Raw genomic sequence first — 16,717 nt, 5'->3', positions numbered from 1 at the left:
CATCAGAAGCTTCATCCACATCACAAGCTGCTCTTCTAGAAGATGAACTTCCCAATCCTTACATCTCTGAGCCTGAGAAACACTTAACTTGCTACTTAACCCCTGCTTAATCGTGCTCAGCGACCAAGAGTTGCTGAGCAGAGAGGAAACAGCGGAGGTGCATGGCTGTGGGTGGGCCCTGGATTTTATCGGGGTCAGGACGGGGGTGAGGGTGGGTGGGATTCAGGACACCACCTGGTTGGGCATTTTTCAAATACGGCTGTTGGCAGGATTGCCTGAGGAACTGCCATGCCCTTAGGCCGGACAGACGCCTGGCACTAAACTTACAAGAGCAGACCCCACCTTAGCGAGTGCACCGTTGTTCTTCCCGCAGCCCCGAGGGCCTTCTCACCAGTGGCTCCCTCACACTGTCCAGGAAGAGAGGACTGTCCTTTCCTGAGAAGCTCATGTGCAGCCCTGTCTTCCTTACCTGTCCCTGCATAGATCAGTCCAGAATCAGTGAAAGGAAGTACCCTCAAGTTGGCACGAACATGCACAGAGCTATTCTAGGAAGCGAAGAGCTCTCCCACCCCCAGCTCCGTCCCGCCTCTGTCTCTCCTGGGAACATATTTGGCTTCCCTGTTCACGCAGCAGGCAGCCACGCACTTGGCTCCCCGTTCACACAGCAGGCTGCCATCTGGACAGGCAGCGCCGCGGCTCTGTGCTCGTCTCTGCTGAAGGGGCGAGAGCGCGTCCTGGGCTCCCACACTGGGGCGGGTCTGGGGCCAGGGCTCTCCTAACCACCCGGGAGCAGCTGCTAGCAGGAGTTACCCGCACAGAACAGCCTTTGTCCTCGGCGACTTGTTTGTTTCAAGACCCCGGGCGGGAATCCATTTCCATAGTCTTCTCCCTCCGGGGAACAAGTGCAGCCAGCCCTGGAAGGAACCGGAAGGAGTTTATCAATCTCCTGAACAGCTCTGTGTAATCTTCACCTCCTCCTCCCTCCTGGGCCCCACTCCCCTCAACAGGAAATGAATCCGGCTAAGAGTTCTGTGTTGGATGGAGGCTGTCGGCCCGGTGCGTGCCTCCCACAGGCGAGCCTTTTTTATCCGGCCCTGAGCTGGAGAGATCTGTCCATCCCGACAGACGTGGTGATGGGTTCCCACGTGATTAGGTCGCTTCCTGTCACGTTTTTGCAAGGGTGGGGATCGCCTGGGGCCTCCCTGGGCCTCGCGGGCAGGTACTTGAACACCCCTCTGCCGAGCAGCGGAGAGGCGGCGGGGAGCACGCCATCCCCGTTCAGCTGCTGCGTCCGCCAGGCTGTTTTCTGGCAGCCACAGCCGGCAGGCCAGAGGGAGGTGCCCCAGGGGAGGAAGGAGAGCGCCCCGAAGCAGGGCTGCTGTGCCCCCCTGTCCACGCCTCCCAGCCCAGAGCTGCTGAGAACAAGCAGGTGTGGGCACGGCCGGAGCTGGCACGAAGGGCTTCCGAGAGAGATCCCGGTGAGCGGGGTACGTCCCAGCACAGAGGGCTCAAAATACGAGAGACAGAGGGCACGAGTGCGAGGATGGGGAGTCACACACATGTGAGCTCCTGTTGGTGAACCCACTGCACCCCCAGCCCGGGATGGTGAGAAGCGCCAACCAGACTCCGAATTTCCACGAGGGCTTGGTGTCCGCGAACCTTGCAGTGGGGATGGTGGTAACCAAGGCAGGTGGCCCCCCGCCTGCGGCCGGGGAATCTGCTTCTCAATGATGCCACCAGTGTAGAGACCGACACTTGTCTCCTAAATGTAACGGGAGCCAAGAATCTCGAAAGTGGGGGTGCCCCGGGCACTAGCTGCCAGAGGTTTTAGGAGAAGGGCCATTGCAGGGTCAGGCGAGGTTGGGGCTAGGCCCCGGGCCTTGCTGATTTCCTAGGATGCGTGTCTCCCAAAGAGTAGGGCTCGCTGGCCCTGGGGCAGGGGTGGGGAGGCGGGGTCCCCCTGCCCCGCGTCCCACTGAGTGTAAGCCCGTGTCTCCCTCCCACAGGAGGCCGAGCTGGAACGCCTGGAACGGGAATTTGCCATTCAATCCCAGATTACAGAGGCCGCCCGCCGCCTCGCCAGTGACCCCAACGTCAGCAAAAAACTGAAGAAACAAAGGAAAACCTCTTATCTGAACGCACTGAGGAAGCTGCAGGAGATCGAGAATGCCATCAACGAGAACCGCATCAAGTCTGGGAAGAAACCCACGCAGAGGGCTTCGCTGATCATCGCCGGTCAGTGCTAACTAAGCCCGCTCCCCACAGGGGCCCCTGGCACCAGCACCAGCCCCAGCCCCGAGAGCGGGTCCACAGCTGGCTCCCTGCATGACCTGCGCAAGCTGTTTAACCCCCCGTGCCTTATTTTTGGTCCATAAAGTGAAGCTCATAAGGCCCGGTAACCAGATAGGAACAACACAGCGTGTTCAGGTCCACACAAGAGGATCCCACAAACCGAGCCGTCCGGATCCCTGTCCGCTGTGCCCTGGGAGAGCCAGCGGCTGTGAGCTACATGCTCTCATCGGCCCTCACCGGGAGCTAGGCTCAGCTAACCGTGCCTGCCCAGGTTCTGATGTCCTCAGGCACCTGATCACCCTGCCCGTGTCTGGAAGGAAAGAGGGTGGCTGGGGTCCGCTGCGAGCCAGCACCCCCGCCGAGCCTGTGTCCTCCACAGACGGGCTGTCTCCAAGGGCCCCCCTGTCCCAAAGCCGAACCCCGGGAGGACTGGGCCACCCCACTCTGATTGTCTAGAGTCCTGAGGTCACGACTCCTGGTCAGGAGGGTTTAGAAGCTCGGGTGATTACATTTGGCAAATGCTAGAAAGAACCCCCCCCCCCCCGAATCCACCCACGGCCGTCGAGTCCCCCAAACTGTTTTAATCCTTCTTTCCTATGTCAGCAAACTCTTTGAAACCTACGTCAGATACTCCTTCATGGTTTACGCATGTTGAAAACACTTCTTCGGGAAGATAGAAAGTGGGATAGAGGTGACCAGGGGCTGGAGGGGGAGGCGGAATGGGGAGTTAGTGTTTCATGGGTACAGGTTTTGTTAGGAAAAATGAAAAAGTTCAAGGGATGTTGATGGTTGCACAGTAGTGTAAGTATACTTAACGGCACTGACCTGTTCAGCTAAAAACGGTTAAAACAGTACATTTTACGGCGTGTATGTTTTACCACAATTACATACGTATAAATCATATGTACTTATACGTAGAGCACAATTGTGTAACCTTAAAATGTGGGCAAACGAGGGAAGCAAGGCTCTACCAGGGCCTCTGCCCCCCAGTTGCCCCCATCCCACCAAACAATACAGATAAAATAACTTCGTAGTTTAGAAAAACAAGAGACCGTAAAAAAAAAAAAAATCCTTTCTTCTAGGAAATTTGGAATAACCATCTTTCCCCATCCTGCCCTGTTGGCCTTGGCCAAGACTTTGTCACTTGCTTGCCCACGTCTTAACAGAGCTGCAGTCAGCCAGCCTTTCTCCGTCTGAGGCCTCTGGGAGACCTCCTTGGGGAGGCCCAGCTCTGCGGAAACCTCCAGCACGGTCACCAGAGCCAAGTTTGGGAGGGGTACCACAGGGACAGACCTGTCACTGGTCGGCCCCAGAAGAGCCTGGTTTCCCGGCCTGCCCGGCCCCGGGCGGTTCTGTGAGCGCTGACAACAGAATTCACATTTAAACAAGTATCTGTCCCAGTGGCACATGGTCCCATGCAAATTTGCAGCCATTGTTTTTAAGTGCTCAAGAATATACTTTATTTTGCCACCGCCTCAGAATGTTTCTGCCACACTTGAATTAGAGGAATAATTACAGTTCTTCTTAGTTCCTTAGTCTGGTGTTTTATTTCTTTTCTTTCTGGTTTTTTTTTTTTTTTTAAACATTTTCCGAGAGCAAGAGAGGCAGAGCATGAGTGGGGGAGGGGCAGGGAAAGGGGGAGACACAGAATCGGAAGCAGGCTCAGGCTCCGAGCTGTCAGCACAGAGCTTGACCCGGGGCTCAAACCCACGAACCGTGAGATCATGACCTGAGCCAAACTCGGACGTTTAATTGACTGAGCCACACAGGCACCCCTGGTGTTTTATTTCAAGAGCTAAAACACTAAACTTGGAACTTCAGACTGGGACCTTTGCTCGTTTTGAACAGAGCAACTCCAGACAAACCACTCCCCCTCAGTGGCCTCAGTTTCCCCAGATGTTAAGAGGGGAGGACTATTTTACTGGCTCCCTCTTGGGCACGTTCTCATGGTTAACTAGCACCTATAAAAATAAGCTTTGGAGAGATACAAGCCATAGTTAGCAGCCTGCGTTCACCACTAACGACTTAAGAAGTTTACGGAGAAGACATTTATTGCCACAAGACCAAAGCCAAGTCCTTACCTAGTTTCGCGTGTACCAAATACATAGCAGTTCACTGCCTTTGGTTGGGTTGGAACATGCCCTGAGATCGGGCCGGGACAACGATGTGGCTTAACCAGGCCGGGCAGCCTTTATCCTGGATATTAAGCTGCTCGGCACGGCAGGGTCCAGTGAAACAAGAGTGCAGATGCGCAAAGACTGGCACATCGCGGTGTCAGGAGCGAGGGATGAGCTAATGACCCACCCCAGGGACTGTCAAAGGAAATGCCAAACAGCATTTTGATTGTACTCCGTGTGTTCTCTCTGATTAGAAAGAGGAGGATGTGGGACGGTCCCAAACGTATGATTTTTACAAGGAGGTCTTTGTCTAAGGGATGGGCTGAACTCATAGACTCTTGCTCTCTCTCTTCTCAGATGGAAATATTGCCAGTGAAGACAGCTCCCTCTCGGATGCCCTTGTGCTAGAGGATGGTAGGTTGTCCGTTTCCTGCTTCAGAACTCGGACACAGATTAACGGGGATTAGGCTGTATGCAGTCTGGCACAGCCCAGTGGGAAGACCAGAGCCAGGCTGAGGTGACAGCAGGGTGCCCCGCCAGTCCCTGGTTCGCAGCACTCACCCATTTGGGGGTAGGTGGGCGCCGCGTCAGCTCGGGTCTGTAGGAACTTCGGTATTTCCCATGGCCCAGAGGTAGGAGGTGAGGTCCATGAACGGTGTTCTCTGTTTTATAGTTGACAAAAACGCGTTTAAAAAAATCTTTTTTAGTGTCTATTTTTGAGAGCGAGGTAGGGAAGCGCAGAGAGAGGGAGACAGCATCCGAAGCGGGCTCCACGCTGACAGCAGAGAGCCTGATGCGGGGCTGGAACTCACAGAACCGTGAGATGATGACTGAGCCGAAGTTGAATGCTTGACCAACAGAGCCACCCAGGCGCCCCACAGTTTTAACTGAACACCATGTGCAGTTTCCTTTTGAGTATTCATAGTTTCTAGAGGAAAGACATGGTCTTTGGTTGGATCACAAGTCTAAGATTGAAGCCCACTAGGAAAGCCTGGGAGTAGCAGGAAGAAAAACCTTCCATACCTTCCTGAGAAATCTTGAAAACCAAAGAGAAGATGTCCCTTTAGATTCCTGGTCAGGCCTTGAAATTGTCTTCCTGTTTGCCATTGACCTCTGAAAACCCAGCGGTTATCAGGATATTTTCTTGGGAAATTCTTAGAAAAACAGAACTGATCCCCCACGCCCACACCACCACCACACACAGGGGTAGAAAGAATTCGAGGCATGGGACCATCTCTGAGAACGTTCCCGTGGGTTTAAATCAAAACTTGGGAGGCGAGGACATTGATGATATGGAAATCTATTAAAGTGCCAGTTAATTTTTCTGCCCTTTAGGAGAACCTCTGGTGGGCAGTGCTGAGTGGCTGTTGAGACAGAAAACCTTAAAAGGTCTGCCCGACACATAGTCATGATGGGAATTGCAAGGATGAAAATAATTGCTATTGATGTGGGGAAAGGCTGGCGTTATTTACCCAATGGTCTTGGCCCTGCTGTTAGCAATCAGGTCATAATATTTTTATCATCAGCATCGTTCTGCGGGTGGGGAGGAAGCCAGGCTGCGGGGGAGCAGGGACAGGGGCTTTGAGTACGAGCGATCCGGCCCTGGTTTTGGCCTCTGTGGACTTCAGTCTCTCCAGGCGAGGGAACAACAATTGAGCGAGATTCCTTTGTAAGAGAAGAGTTGGGGGAGGTACGTGTTGTTGTTGGCTAACGTGGGTGCATGGATGGCGACTAGTTTCCTCCTGTGTTCCGGACCCCCTAAGGGGCATCATCGCCTCAGTTGGACCATTGCAGGCTTGCCCCTCCTAGGGGCTCTTTGCTTTACTGATTTGAGGGGTGGGCGCATAATAGATGCTGGGTTTCAAGGTTGGGGGATGGAGAATTAGGCTTTGGATAAGAATACGAATTGTAAATGGACTGCGGGGCCAAGTGAAAGGTGGTTGGAGCTTTTGGGGTTTGCTTCTGTGTATTTTTTCCCTTCAGACCCGGCCCTCTGCCTTCACAATGAGCACTGAGTTTCCCCCCCTGCTCACTGCTGTTCCCTCACCCCCCGAGTTGTCCACCCTGATTATCTTCCTTAACTCCTGCCTCATCTCTCTCCCAGCCTTGCCCACTCAGAACCCTGACAGTTGACTAGCTCTCACACAGGATTTTCATCCTGACCCCTCCGTGCTTAGGAAGTTCCAGAGTCTTCCTAGGGCTTTCAGACCACATTCCCCACTCAGCCTGGAATCAAAGAAAAGCAGAGAGAGTAGATCCCTAGAACCGCCAACAGATAATGATGCGCAAAATACATAACTTTCTTTCATTTTTTTTTTCCTAACAAGTATTTATTGAGCATCATTCCAGGCACTGAGGTGATAGAAGCAAACACAACAGAACCCTCCTGGAGCTGAAACTCCCCCAGACCAAATTAGACGCTTAAGGTCTATTGAATGAAAACTTTACAACATGTTAATGACTATGTTTTGCTCTTTGGTATGAAGCAATCATTTGCTGTTGGGATTTATTGGCACTCAGGCTTCACTCCATCTGTAGCTAATCAAAAGTGAAACTTCTCTCCCCACTGAAGGCTGCTGCTTGAAGTTTAGGTTTGGTTCATTCTGGTTTGACTTGTCTCGGCAACTGGGGAAGCCATGGGGTGCGCTCGTTGCCTGTCTGGATTGTGGGGGGCGGGGGTGGAATGTGGTCATTGAGCAGACGCCTGTCTGGATTGCAGGGGGGGGGGCAGCTGTGGGTGGGGGTGGGGGGATCTGTCTGGGTCGGTGGGAGGGACCCTTGCTCAGTTCGTCTCTCTCCATCTCTGTGCAGAAGACTCTCAGGTCACCAGCACACTGTCCCCCTTACAGTCTCCTCACAAGGGACTCCCTCCTCGACCACCGTCACACAACAGGCCCCCTCCTCCCCAGTCCCTGGAGGGACTCCGGCAGATGCACTATCACGGCAGCGACTACGACAAATCCCCCATAAAGCCCAAAATGTGGAGTGAGTCCTCTTTAGATGAGCCTTACGAGAAGGTCAAGAAACGTTCCTCCCACGGCCATTCCAGGTGAGCTGGGTCGGGGAGATCACATGAGCTCACGGGAAAAAACAAAGGGCTGTCCCAAATAGCACCCACAAGTTTCAGAATCCACACCAGTTTATTCCCTCCCTCCTGGGGCGGCCTTAAAACAGTGCTGCGCTCACAGCGCCCTCTGCTGCTGACCCTGTCAAGGTGCAGATCGGTCGTGCAAAAGGGAATGGGCGTTTGGGGCTCACAGTGTCTTGGCAGATCGTCTTAATGTTGTGAAATGACCCGGAAATTAACAAGGGAGGTTTAGGCAGCGTCCTTCTGAAAAGGCAAGAGAGAGTCTACTCCCAGGAATCCCAAAGTGGTTCAGAACCCTACAGCATCATCCAACAGGATTCCAGGGCCAGACAGCTGTAATCTTAGCCGTGCATTATCAGCTCATTACTCAGCTGATACTGCAGAGAGATTTTTGGAAGGCATTTTGGTCTGTTTCTCTGTTTTTCTCATTTCCTTTAATTACACCCTTTAAAGCTCCCAGTGGCTGTCCAGACAGGTAAATATTTGTCCGCTGGAAAACAGAAACTGTGGTTGAGGGCAGGGACTTCACAGAACAGTCCACTGCCTGTTATGTACAAGGCTGATGAGGGTTTCTTTCTTTCTTTCTTTCTTTCTTTTTTTTTTCTTTCTTTCTTTCTTTCTTTCTTTCTTTCTTTCTTTCTTTTTTTTTTTTTTTTGAAGATTTTTATTTTCTAAGTAATCTCTCCATCCACCCGGGGGGCTTGAACTCACAACACTGAGATCAAGAGTCGCATGCTCTTCTGACTGAGCCAGCCAGGCGCCCCCACTAGGGTCTTGGTTTCACACTGTGGTGCAGGTCGGGGCCGAGGACCCCCACCCACAACTGGGGCGAAGGCTGAGAGCCAGAATAGGAATCGGGGGGGGGGGGGGGCGGGCAGACCCGGGCGAGCTTTCCCGACACCCACGCTGGGGTCTGCGGCCGGGCAGCTCCCCGGGAAGAGGTGCGGTCGTGTGTGGCCGTGACCAGCCTGGTATCCTCTGGTTTGCAGCAGTCACAAGCGATTCCCCAGCACGGGCAGCTGTGCAGAAGCAGGCGGGGGCAGTAGCTCCCTCCAGAACAGCCCCATCCGCAGCCTCCCTCACTGGAACTCCCAGTCCAGCATGCCGTCCACACCAGACCTGCGGGTCCGGAGTCCCCACTATGTTCATTCCACGAGGTGAGTGTACCAGGCCTTTGGGCCACCTCCGTCCCTAGACCAGACCTCCCTTTGTTAACCTGGGCGATTCCCCCCCCAAAATGGCCCAAAGAACCGGTAAACTGGGGTCAGGCCGGAACCAGTGAGGCAGGTTCTCGTTAATGCAAAGCGGGATGAAAAATCCGGGACGGCAGCAGTGAGCCCCCGTTAGCTACGAGACCCATTTGTATCCCCGGGTCTACGTCCGGGAGTCACCTGGGAAATCTCCAGGCTTCTGGAAACAGTGGGCATGGAGGGAGTTTCCTCTTTTTTTTAATTTTTTAAAAGTTTGTTTATTTAAGCAATCTCTACACCGAAAGTGGGGCTCGAACTCACGACCCCGAGATGGAGAGCCACATGCTCTACCGACTGAGGCATCCAGACGCCTCACGGAGGGAGCTTTCCTAATCAAAATGGAGGCAGGAGAGGCTATCCAGATCAGCAGGGAACATGCTGGAAACGGAACGACCTTGCACTGATAGGGGGTGATATTTATTCTCTAGTCTTCATGTGTCTTCCCGCTGAGGCCTGGACTTTTTAATGTCTCAGGGTGTAAAGTCATTGAAGAGGAAAAGGAACTGGCAGAAGTGAAGCGTGACTCACTCCTGCATTTTCTGAAAAGAGGCACAACCAAAGCCATCATTTGATTTGATCAAATTGCGTGGGGATTTGCCTACGCACTGATTGCGTAGGGACTGTGGCTCCAAGGATGGATTTATATAGGATAAGATGGAGCTCGCCAGGCAAGACTGATTCATTCTTTCAGGCAGCATACTTGTCACTTGCCTGTATGCACCAGGTATCACCGTAGGGACAGAGCAGTGAACGAAACAGACCACACTCCAGCTCTCAACGGACTGACGTTTTAGTAGGGGAGAGTGGCAAGAAAGAAAAAGGTCTGTCCCGCGGTGATACGCACTAAGAAAAATGGACAGGGGGCTGCATAGTGAAAGGCAAGAGTGACCATTAAGTGAAAGCATCAGGGCAGTTCTGTCTAATAAGGTGACATTTGCGTAGAGACCTGAATGGATGGGGTAGCCAGTTCTGAGGATACATCCGAGAAGAGCAAGGTCGGAGCCCCAGGGCCAGGCCTGCACTTAGCATGTCCCCCGGGGGCTAGAACGGCCGGAGCAGATGACCGAGACCGTGGAGAGGAAAGTGAGGCCTGAGCCCCAAAGAGCCGCTCGGTGGGGACTTCACGTTCTACCCTGAGTGGCAGAACAGGAACTCACCTCCTCCTGTACTTGGCCAGTGGGGCCGCCCTGAATGTCACATGTGTCCTAGCATCGTCCGCCCCTGTGACACTGATGGGTGTTTACAGTGTGGACTCATAAGCAGAGTGGATCATAGACAAAGTAGTGGCAAGAGGAGTGTGTGCAGCCGTCAGGTTTAAGTGTTAGCTGCTCCCGCCGCCCAGTTGAGGGTTCCGGGCGAATGGGAACCTACGTGGGTTTCCTAACAGTATCTGGTTGAACCCTGTGAAGTGCGCTAAGTCCGCCTTTCTCTTGCTCTTCAAAGACAGGGCATTTCATCTGATGGCACGGATTCTCCTGGTTCTCTTTGCATCTATAGAATCCTATTGCGCCATTAAAAAAAAAAAAAAAAAAAAAAAAGCCAGGCTATTAGGGTGCCTTTCTAGAGGCCACCTTTCTGTGGGCGCCGTCCGCTGTCCCGGCCCCGCGCATACTCGAGCATCCAGTCGGGGGGATCTGCGGTCCCTCCGGCCCCTTGGCTTCGCCCGGCGGGACTCCCAGGGCCACCCTGCTCCCGCCCAGCGCTCCTAGGTGCGGTTCGCTGGCGGCTCTGGACGGCGGGTTCTGTCCTTGCCTGCGCCCACCCCGTCCCCCCAGGCGCCCCTCCCCGGGGCACCCCCACCCACCCGCCCGCCCGCCGTCTCCCCGCAGGTCGGTGGACCTCAGCCCCACGCGGCTGCACAGCCTCGCCCTGCACTTTAGGCACCGGAGCTCCAGCTTGGAGTCCCAGGGCAAGCTCCTGGGCTCGGAGAACGACACGGGGAGCCCCGACTTCTACACCCCGCGGACTCGTAGCAGCAACGGCTCCGACCCCATGGACGACTGCTCCTCCTGCACCAGCCACTCGAGCTCGGAGCACTACTACCCGGCGCAGATGAACGCCAACTACTCCACGCTGGCCGAGGACTCGCCGTCGAAGGCGCGCGCGCGGCAGCGGCAGCGGCAGCGGGCGGCGGGCGCGCTGGGCGCCGCGAACTCGGGCAGCATGCCCAACCTGGCGGCGCGCGGCGGCGGCGCGCACGGCGTCTACCTGCACAGCCAGAGCCAGCCCAGCTCGCAGTACCGCATCAAGGAGTACCCGCTGTACATCGAGGGCGGCGCCACGCCCGTGGTGGTGCGCAGCCTGGAGAGCGACCAGGAGGGCCACTACAGCGTCAAGGCGCAGTTCAAGACGTCCAACTCGTACACGGCGGGCGGCCTGTTCCGGGAGAGCTGGCGCGGCGGCGACGAGGGCGACGCGGGCCGCCTGACGCCGTCGCGCTCGCAGATCCTGCGGACTCCGTCGCTGGGCCGCGAGGGCGCCCACGACAAGGGCGCGGGCCGCGCCGCCGTCTCGGACGAGCTGCGCCTGTGGTACCAGCGCTCCACGGCCTCGCACAAGGAGCACAGCCGCCTGTCGCACACCAGCTCCACCTCCTCGGACAGCGGCTCCCAGTACAGCACCTCCTCCCAGAGCACCTTCGTGGCGCACAGCAGGGTCACCAGGATGCCCCAGATGTGCAAGGCCACGTCAGGTGAGCGGGGCGGGGGTGGGGGGGACCTCCGGACGTTCTGAGATCGTTCGTTCCAGAAACCTGGGCTGTCAGACGGCTGAGACTGGGGGCCTCCGGGTCCCCTCTCCTTCACGCGCTCCCGCCCCAGCCCTGGCTTTGGGGGACGGAGGTCTCAGAGCCGGTGGGGGGGAGGGGGCAGCGCCTCCGACCCTCCCCAGCGGGCTGGGCCAAGTCGCCCTCGGTTCAGCATCCTAGGTAAAGATGCGAACCCTGCCTCCTGCCGCTTCTTGTAAGGACAGACATCAGAGAAGCCCCGTGCTGACGTGGCTTGGGGTTTGTTCCAGTCAAAGGTGCATCTTTACCCTGGTGAAGAGACACTAGTACGTTGCAGACCCGAGTGGCTCCTTCCAGGGGGACACTTGTTCCAGGCAGGGCCTTGCGTCCTGGAGCCTTGGAACTGGGCCGTGTCCCCTGGGTGGGACCGACTGGTGGGGGGAGGGGGGAAGAGGGGGTTAAAGTCCCAACTGCTCCTGGGTTCCCATGTCAGGGATGTTAGGAGGTGACCAAAAGAATTTTTATAAAGTGCTTTCAGTACCTCGATACTACACCTTTAAAGCTTTCATAATTAGGCTTTTTTCCTTGTACTCAGAGCATTGAGCAGTGCCAGACCATAAAAAAGTAAAAACGGAAAACACCACCCTTTGCTTCAGAAGCTAGTAGCTTCTCTGGGAAAGAACAGCGGTGACAGCCACCCCCAGTGCTCAGCAGTGACCTCACGGCTCGCAGCACGCTCGGGCTGGGGCGGGGGGGGGAGCAGGCAGGAGGCTCTGCTTAGACAGACTACAGGGAAAGAAAAGGGAGGCAGCTGAGACATAATAAAATGATTTTTTTAAATAGAAGAATAAAATGAGAGTGATCAGCACACAGAAGGGATTCCAAGTCAGGATCTGACTTGTGATGGGAAAGAGTTAAGTAAGGATAAAGATCGGGAAGGACAGAAAATGGGGTTCACCTTTGGGGAACAGGGGGGATTCTTGGGCCTTGGAATGAATGGGACAAAGAGGAGGGACCGGCCGGCTGCCTGGGTGCACCAGGCCTCACGGCTCCCGCATTCTATGCCCCGTGTCCCCAGTGACTCATTTGTTTATTATGGCGGCACATTGGCCAAATGACAGGTTCCAGAGAGGAGAACAAGTGATTCAGGCAATCATGAAAGAAACCATGGGCTTGGAGGTCCTAGAACCTTCTCCGTGTTCCTCCTTCATCTATTAAAAAAGCCCAGTGAAACTCGCCCGGGACTTCGCAGGAGGGTTTGGAGAAAGAACGAATGAGTGCGTTGCTCGCATCATTTAAAAAACATGAGCCTCTGTAACTGTTCAGAGCACTAGCGGTCTGCCAGGAACAAGGAACCAGGAGTGTTTCCCTTCTGTCAAAACTGTAGCACTTGCCTGGTGATGAGGTAACTCTTTGAGAACATATTTTAGAAGTTCTAAACGTATTTCAAAGGTCTAAGAAGCTGTATCTGAAGTTTAATGAGAAAGATACTTTGGAGAAGACCGAATTGGCCAAAAGTCAGGGGGGGAAGGGGATCGCCCCCACTGTGACCCTGCCACGGGGTCATACCCAGCATCTCTGGAAAGAAGCTCCTTCACTGGACCTGTCTGACCCCCCCCCTTTTCTGCATCACCCCTCCGCAGCTGCCTTACCTCAAAGCCAGAGAAGCTCAACGCCGTCGAGTGAAATTGGAGTGACGCCCCCAAGCAGTCCCCACCACATCCTAACCTGGCAGACTGGGTGAGTCTCCTATTCAGACCTTCTGCCCCCTTCTTCCAGCCTCTAGAATGATCAGCTTTCCTCATCAGTTAGGAAGTATGTCCTAAACACAAGATCCTCGTTGACGGAAGGGTGTACCCACCAAAAACGTGAGCGTTTGTTCCTGGGAAACCCCTTCCTTCCCAAAGCAGCTGCGTGGAGGCTGTTACCTCCCACCTGGCTCCTTTCCGTCCCTGTCCATGTAGACGGGCCAGTTCTCTGGGCTCTCTTTTCACCCTGGCGGTGGTCCCAGGAACGTGGGGAAGGTGGGTGCAGGAAGTCAAACGGCACTCCTTTGGGCAGAATTCCACGCGGCGTTTGATTTGTGTTCAGATTCTATCAGGCGGACTTCAGGGGGCGGGGCAGGAAGGGGAGAGGGGACTTGAGCTACTCTTGCTTCTCGCCCTGCCCCCACCTTAGAATCAGGCCGCATCTGAAGGAAAAGGGCCTGAGGCTCCGAGCCCTTCTCTGTCCTGGCTCCAGCTGCTTGCTCTTAACCCACAAACCAAGGGGATCAGGTGCAGGTTCCCTGAGATCTTTAAGAAGTGACGCACAGCAAAGTAATGAAACCAAAATTCCGTTCCTTTTATAGCTGCCAGCGTAGGCATAGAGCATTCTAGTCTCGTGGACGGTTAGACGTTCTGACCCCTGACGTCCAGCAGATACATGTAAATCGCTTTCCTCACGATCCCTGCCTCTTCTGTTGGTCCTCACACGACCCCTCGGACTGGCTGTTAGGTTCTGTCCGCGCCCGCTGGGTCAAGGGGTGAGGGATCCCTCGATCGGGCTCTATTCAGTTTCTAGTTTGCTGGAGGGCCCATGGGGAAGCCTGGAAAAAGTTGACGGCCGTCTGGGAGTTGAATCATAGGACAACAGGACCAGAACGGGCTCCACTGGCTGCATTCGGGCTCCTGTGCCTGGCAGACGTTTTTGTCTCTGTAAATTTCTCCGGGGTGACTTTAAACCAGGCTTTACGGGGCCTTAGTATTTGACAGAAGGGAAAGGGGAACTGATGTGTGTTGAGTGCCTGCGGTGTACTCAAAGGCTGGGAGCTTTTTCCGACATTTATAAGTTTGATATATTCTTCACTGCAACCTTGCGAGGGAAAGAGCCGATCTCTTAGTTGTACTGATGAGGCTTAGAGAGAGTAGGTGCTCTGCCCGGAGTCCCACAGCTGAACGAAGCTGCGTTCTCTGGCCTCTGGAATCCTGTCCTCTTCCACCGGCCAGGGGTCCTGAGAGTGCTGCCCTCGGACCGGCAGCTCGAGCATGTGTGGTTTGGGATCTTGTTACAAATGCAGACGCTCCGGCCCATCCATGACTTACTAAATGAGACAAGGGGGGGTGGGGTGGGGTGGGCAGGGCATTGTGTTTTAACAAGGCCTCCAGGGGATTCTGATGTCTGCTCAAGTCTGACAGTCCCTCAACTATAGCCCATGATGCCTCTTCCTCCTTTTGAGTCAGGAGAACCCATAGTCCCAACCACAGTGATCTGTGTCCACTCCCATTTCTTGGTCTTCGGGGCGGCAGCTACCCTCTCCGTCCTTATTACAGGTCGTTATGACCCTCCCTCCCATGCCATCCACAGGTCAGGTCCATCACACGTGGTCGGGCAGCTACTGCAAGGCCTCAGGCCCGAGAGTGGCACGGAGATTAATTCATAGGAGAAAGTACATCAGACCTTGTGTTATCTTGGTATCTCCAGTGGCCAAGCCATTTCACCCAAATAAGGAACTTCCCATTTCAGGGTCTTTGTCGGGATGGTCCACATTTTCTGAATCCCGCCCAGTCTCCTCTAATCTGATTATATGACTGTTATTTGCGGGAGGGCAGGCCTGAAAGGAGTGAACGCCCTTGAGCTGGCCTCGAACCCCACCTGTGTTCCACCACAAAGAGCTAGTGAGGAGGCTGGACAAATTGGAAACCAAGCTGTTTGGGTCCTTGAAGTAAATGTTTATCAGATTGAGGAGGTGGACGGTCGTAAACAACCAGCAACTGTTCTCTGTGATGTGATAGGAAAATGAGAAATGGGTACAAAGTGCCAAAGCCCGCCTTCTGAACAAAACCAAAGAGGAGGCCTTTGAGTCACTCTTGGGGCTTGAAAGTTCTGCGTGAATTCTGTTATTTGTCACTAACGCTTGGGTGTATAGTCGACTGATCTTTGCAATGTATTAATAAGCTACTAATCATGTCTGTGTCAGTTCCTCTCTTTAACATGACCTCTCTTCTCTTCCTTCTTCTGCTTTCCTTTGTTCAGAGAAGCAACAGAAAACTCACCCATTATGGATGGGTCTGAGTCTCCAACTCACCAAAGCACTGATGACTAGAGGTATTGTAAGGGGGTGTTCGGTTCTCCCCGCCCTCCCCCCCTCCCCCCCCGCTTCTCACGAGTGTGTGATCTCACATGTGCTGCATGTATCGCCCTTGTCCGCATTGTAATTTCCAGAAGCAGCTTCTGAATGGTGTGGAAGGCGTTATTCTTATGTGGAAGGCATTATTCTTATGTCTTATTTCTAGATACCTGGGGAACTCTATATGTTTTGACATGAGATGTTAGACATTCCCACTGCTACTTCCCAGAAAAGACCCCACTGTGTGTCGTAGCCCTTCCCAGACTCTGTGTACGCAGATACTTGCAGAAGCTTTTACTGGTGTCATGGTCAATGTCCAGGAAAAGAGGAGCGCCCTACAGTTTACACGGCAAAGCACCAAAACCAGACTGAGTTGATCCAGTCACCTTCACATCACCCCTGCTTTCATCCTGCATTCCTGAGGGACAGATGTATACTCGGCCACATGGCCTGCTGTCCAAAATGTCCCTAGATAAGCATCACTGTCCTCACTACTTGGGAGCTCGTTGGAAATCTGGACTCCTGGGCCTACTGAATTTGAGTCTGCATTTCAACGAGACCCCTGGGTCAATCCAAGGCACATTCCAATTTGCACAGCACTGCCATGGTGGCCATAAAACCCATGCTACCTTGTCTGGGTCCGGTTACCAGGGACCAGAATCTAACTGGCAGACAAGACGTTGAAATTTAAATAGCATTGCAAGGGTCAACTAAAAAGATAAGGATACCATTCAGAAGTGGATAAAAAGTTGTAAGCTTATGTAACCAGAAAATTAAAATCCTATGTTCCAGGAACCATGCTGGAGGCCAGAGTTCCAAGGGGAGGGGAAGACCCTGGCTCCAGGGCCATACCTCTTGAACCTAGCCTCCACCTCCACGGCCTGGGGTGGAGGGACCTGGAGAAGGGCCATTGCAGGGGCAAAAACACAGATGCATGAACAAGCAGGGCGTTTGTTTGGTAAACACCATGTTGCTGTAGATAAGGAGCCAGACTTCCACCTAAAAGGTAAGGTAGGATGAGGTAAGGAACAGTTCCGAGGTGGCAGATAGGGGATTAGGAAAACAGGGGCTTAGCCTTGGAGAGGGAGATGGTGTTAAGAAAGCAAACAACATTCTGCTGAGGCAATCTGAAAGATG

General features: G+C 54.1%; 1 protein-coding gene across 7 annotated transcripts in view; it reads left to right on the top strand.

Annotated features, from left to right (window-relative positions):
* The window catches only part of FRMD4A (FERM domain containing 4A), a 614,500-nt gene that overhangs the window by 584,393 nt on the left and 13,390 nt on the right, over positions 1-16,717 (top strand). For 6 of the 7 annotated variants that reach the window (XM_042944929.1, XM_042944928.1, XM_042944927.1 and 3 more), the window contains 6 exons: positions 2,007-2,235; positions 4,767-4,823; positions 7,221-7,458; positions 8,487-8,654; positions 10,577-11,439; positions 13,116-13,212. In XM_042944929.1, the coding sequence (XP_042800863.1) occupies positions 2,007-2,235; positions 4,767-4,823; positions 7,221-7,458; positions 8,487-8,654; positions 10,577-11,439; positions 13,116-13,212 (1,652 nt within the window). Of the gene's footprint in view, positions 1-2,006; positions 2,236-4,766; positions 4,824-7,220; positions 7,459-8,486; positions 8,655-10,576; positions 11,440-13,115; positions 13,213-15,486; positions 15,559-16,717 lie in introns of all 7 variants that reach the window. The other variant, XM_042944931.1, reaches the window with a different exon arrangement.

The sequence above is a fragment of the Panthera leo genome, chromosome B4 (genome assembly GCF_018350215.1).
Source record: "Panthera leo isolate Ple1 chromosome B4, P.leo_Ple1_pat1.1, whole genome shotgun sequence".
NCBI lineage: Eukaryota > Metazoa > Chordata > Mammalia > Carnivora > Felidae > Panthera > Panthera leo.
The sequence above is the reverse complement of the archived record's forward strand: the minus strand, read 5'-3'. Positions and strand labels throughout refer to the sequence as shown.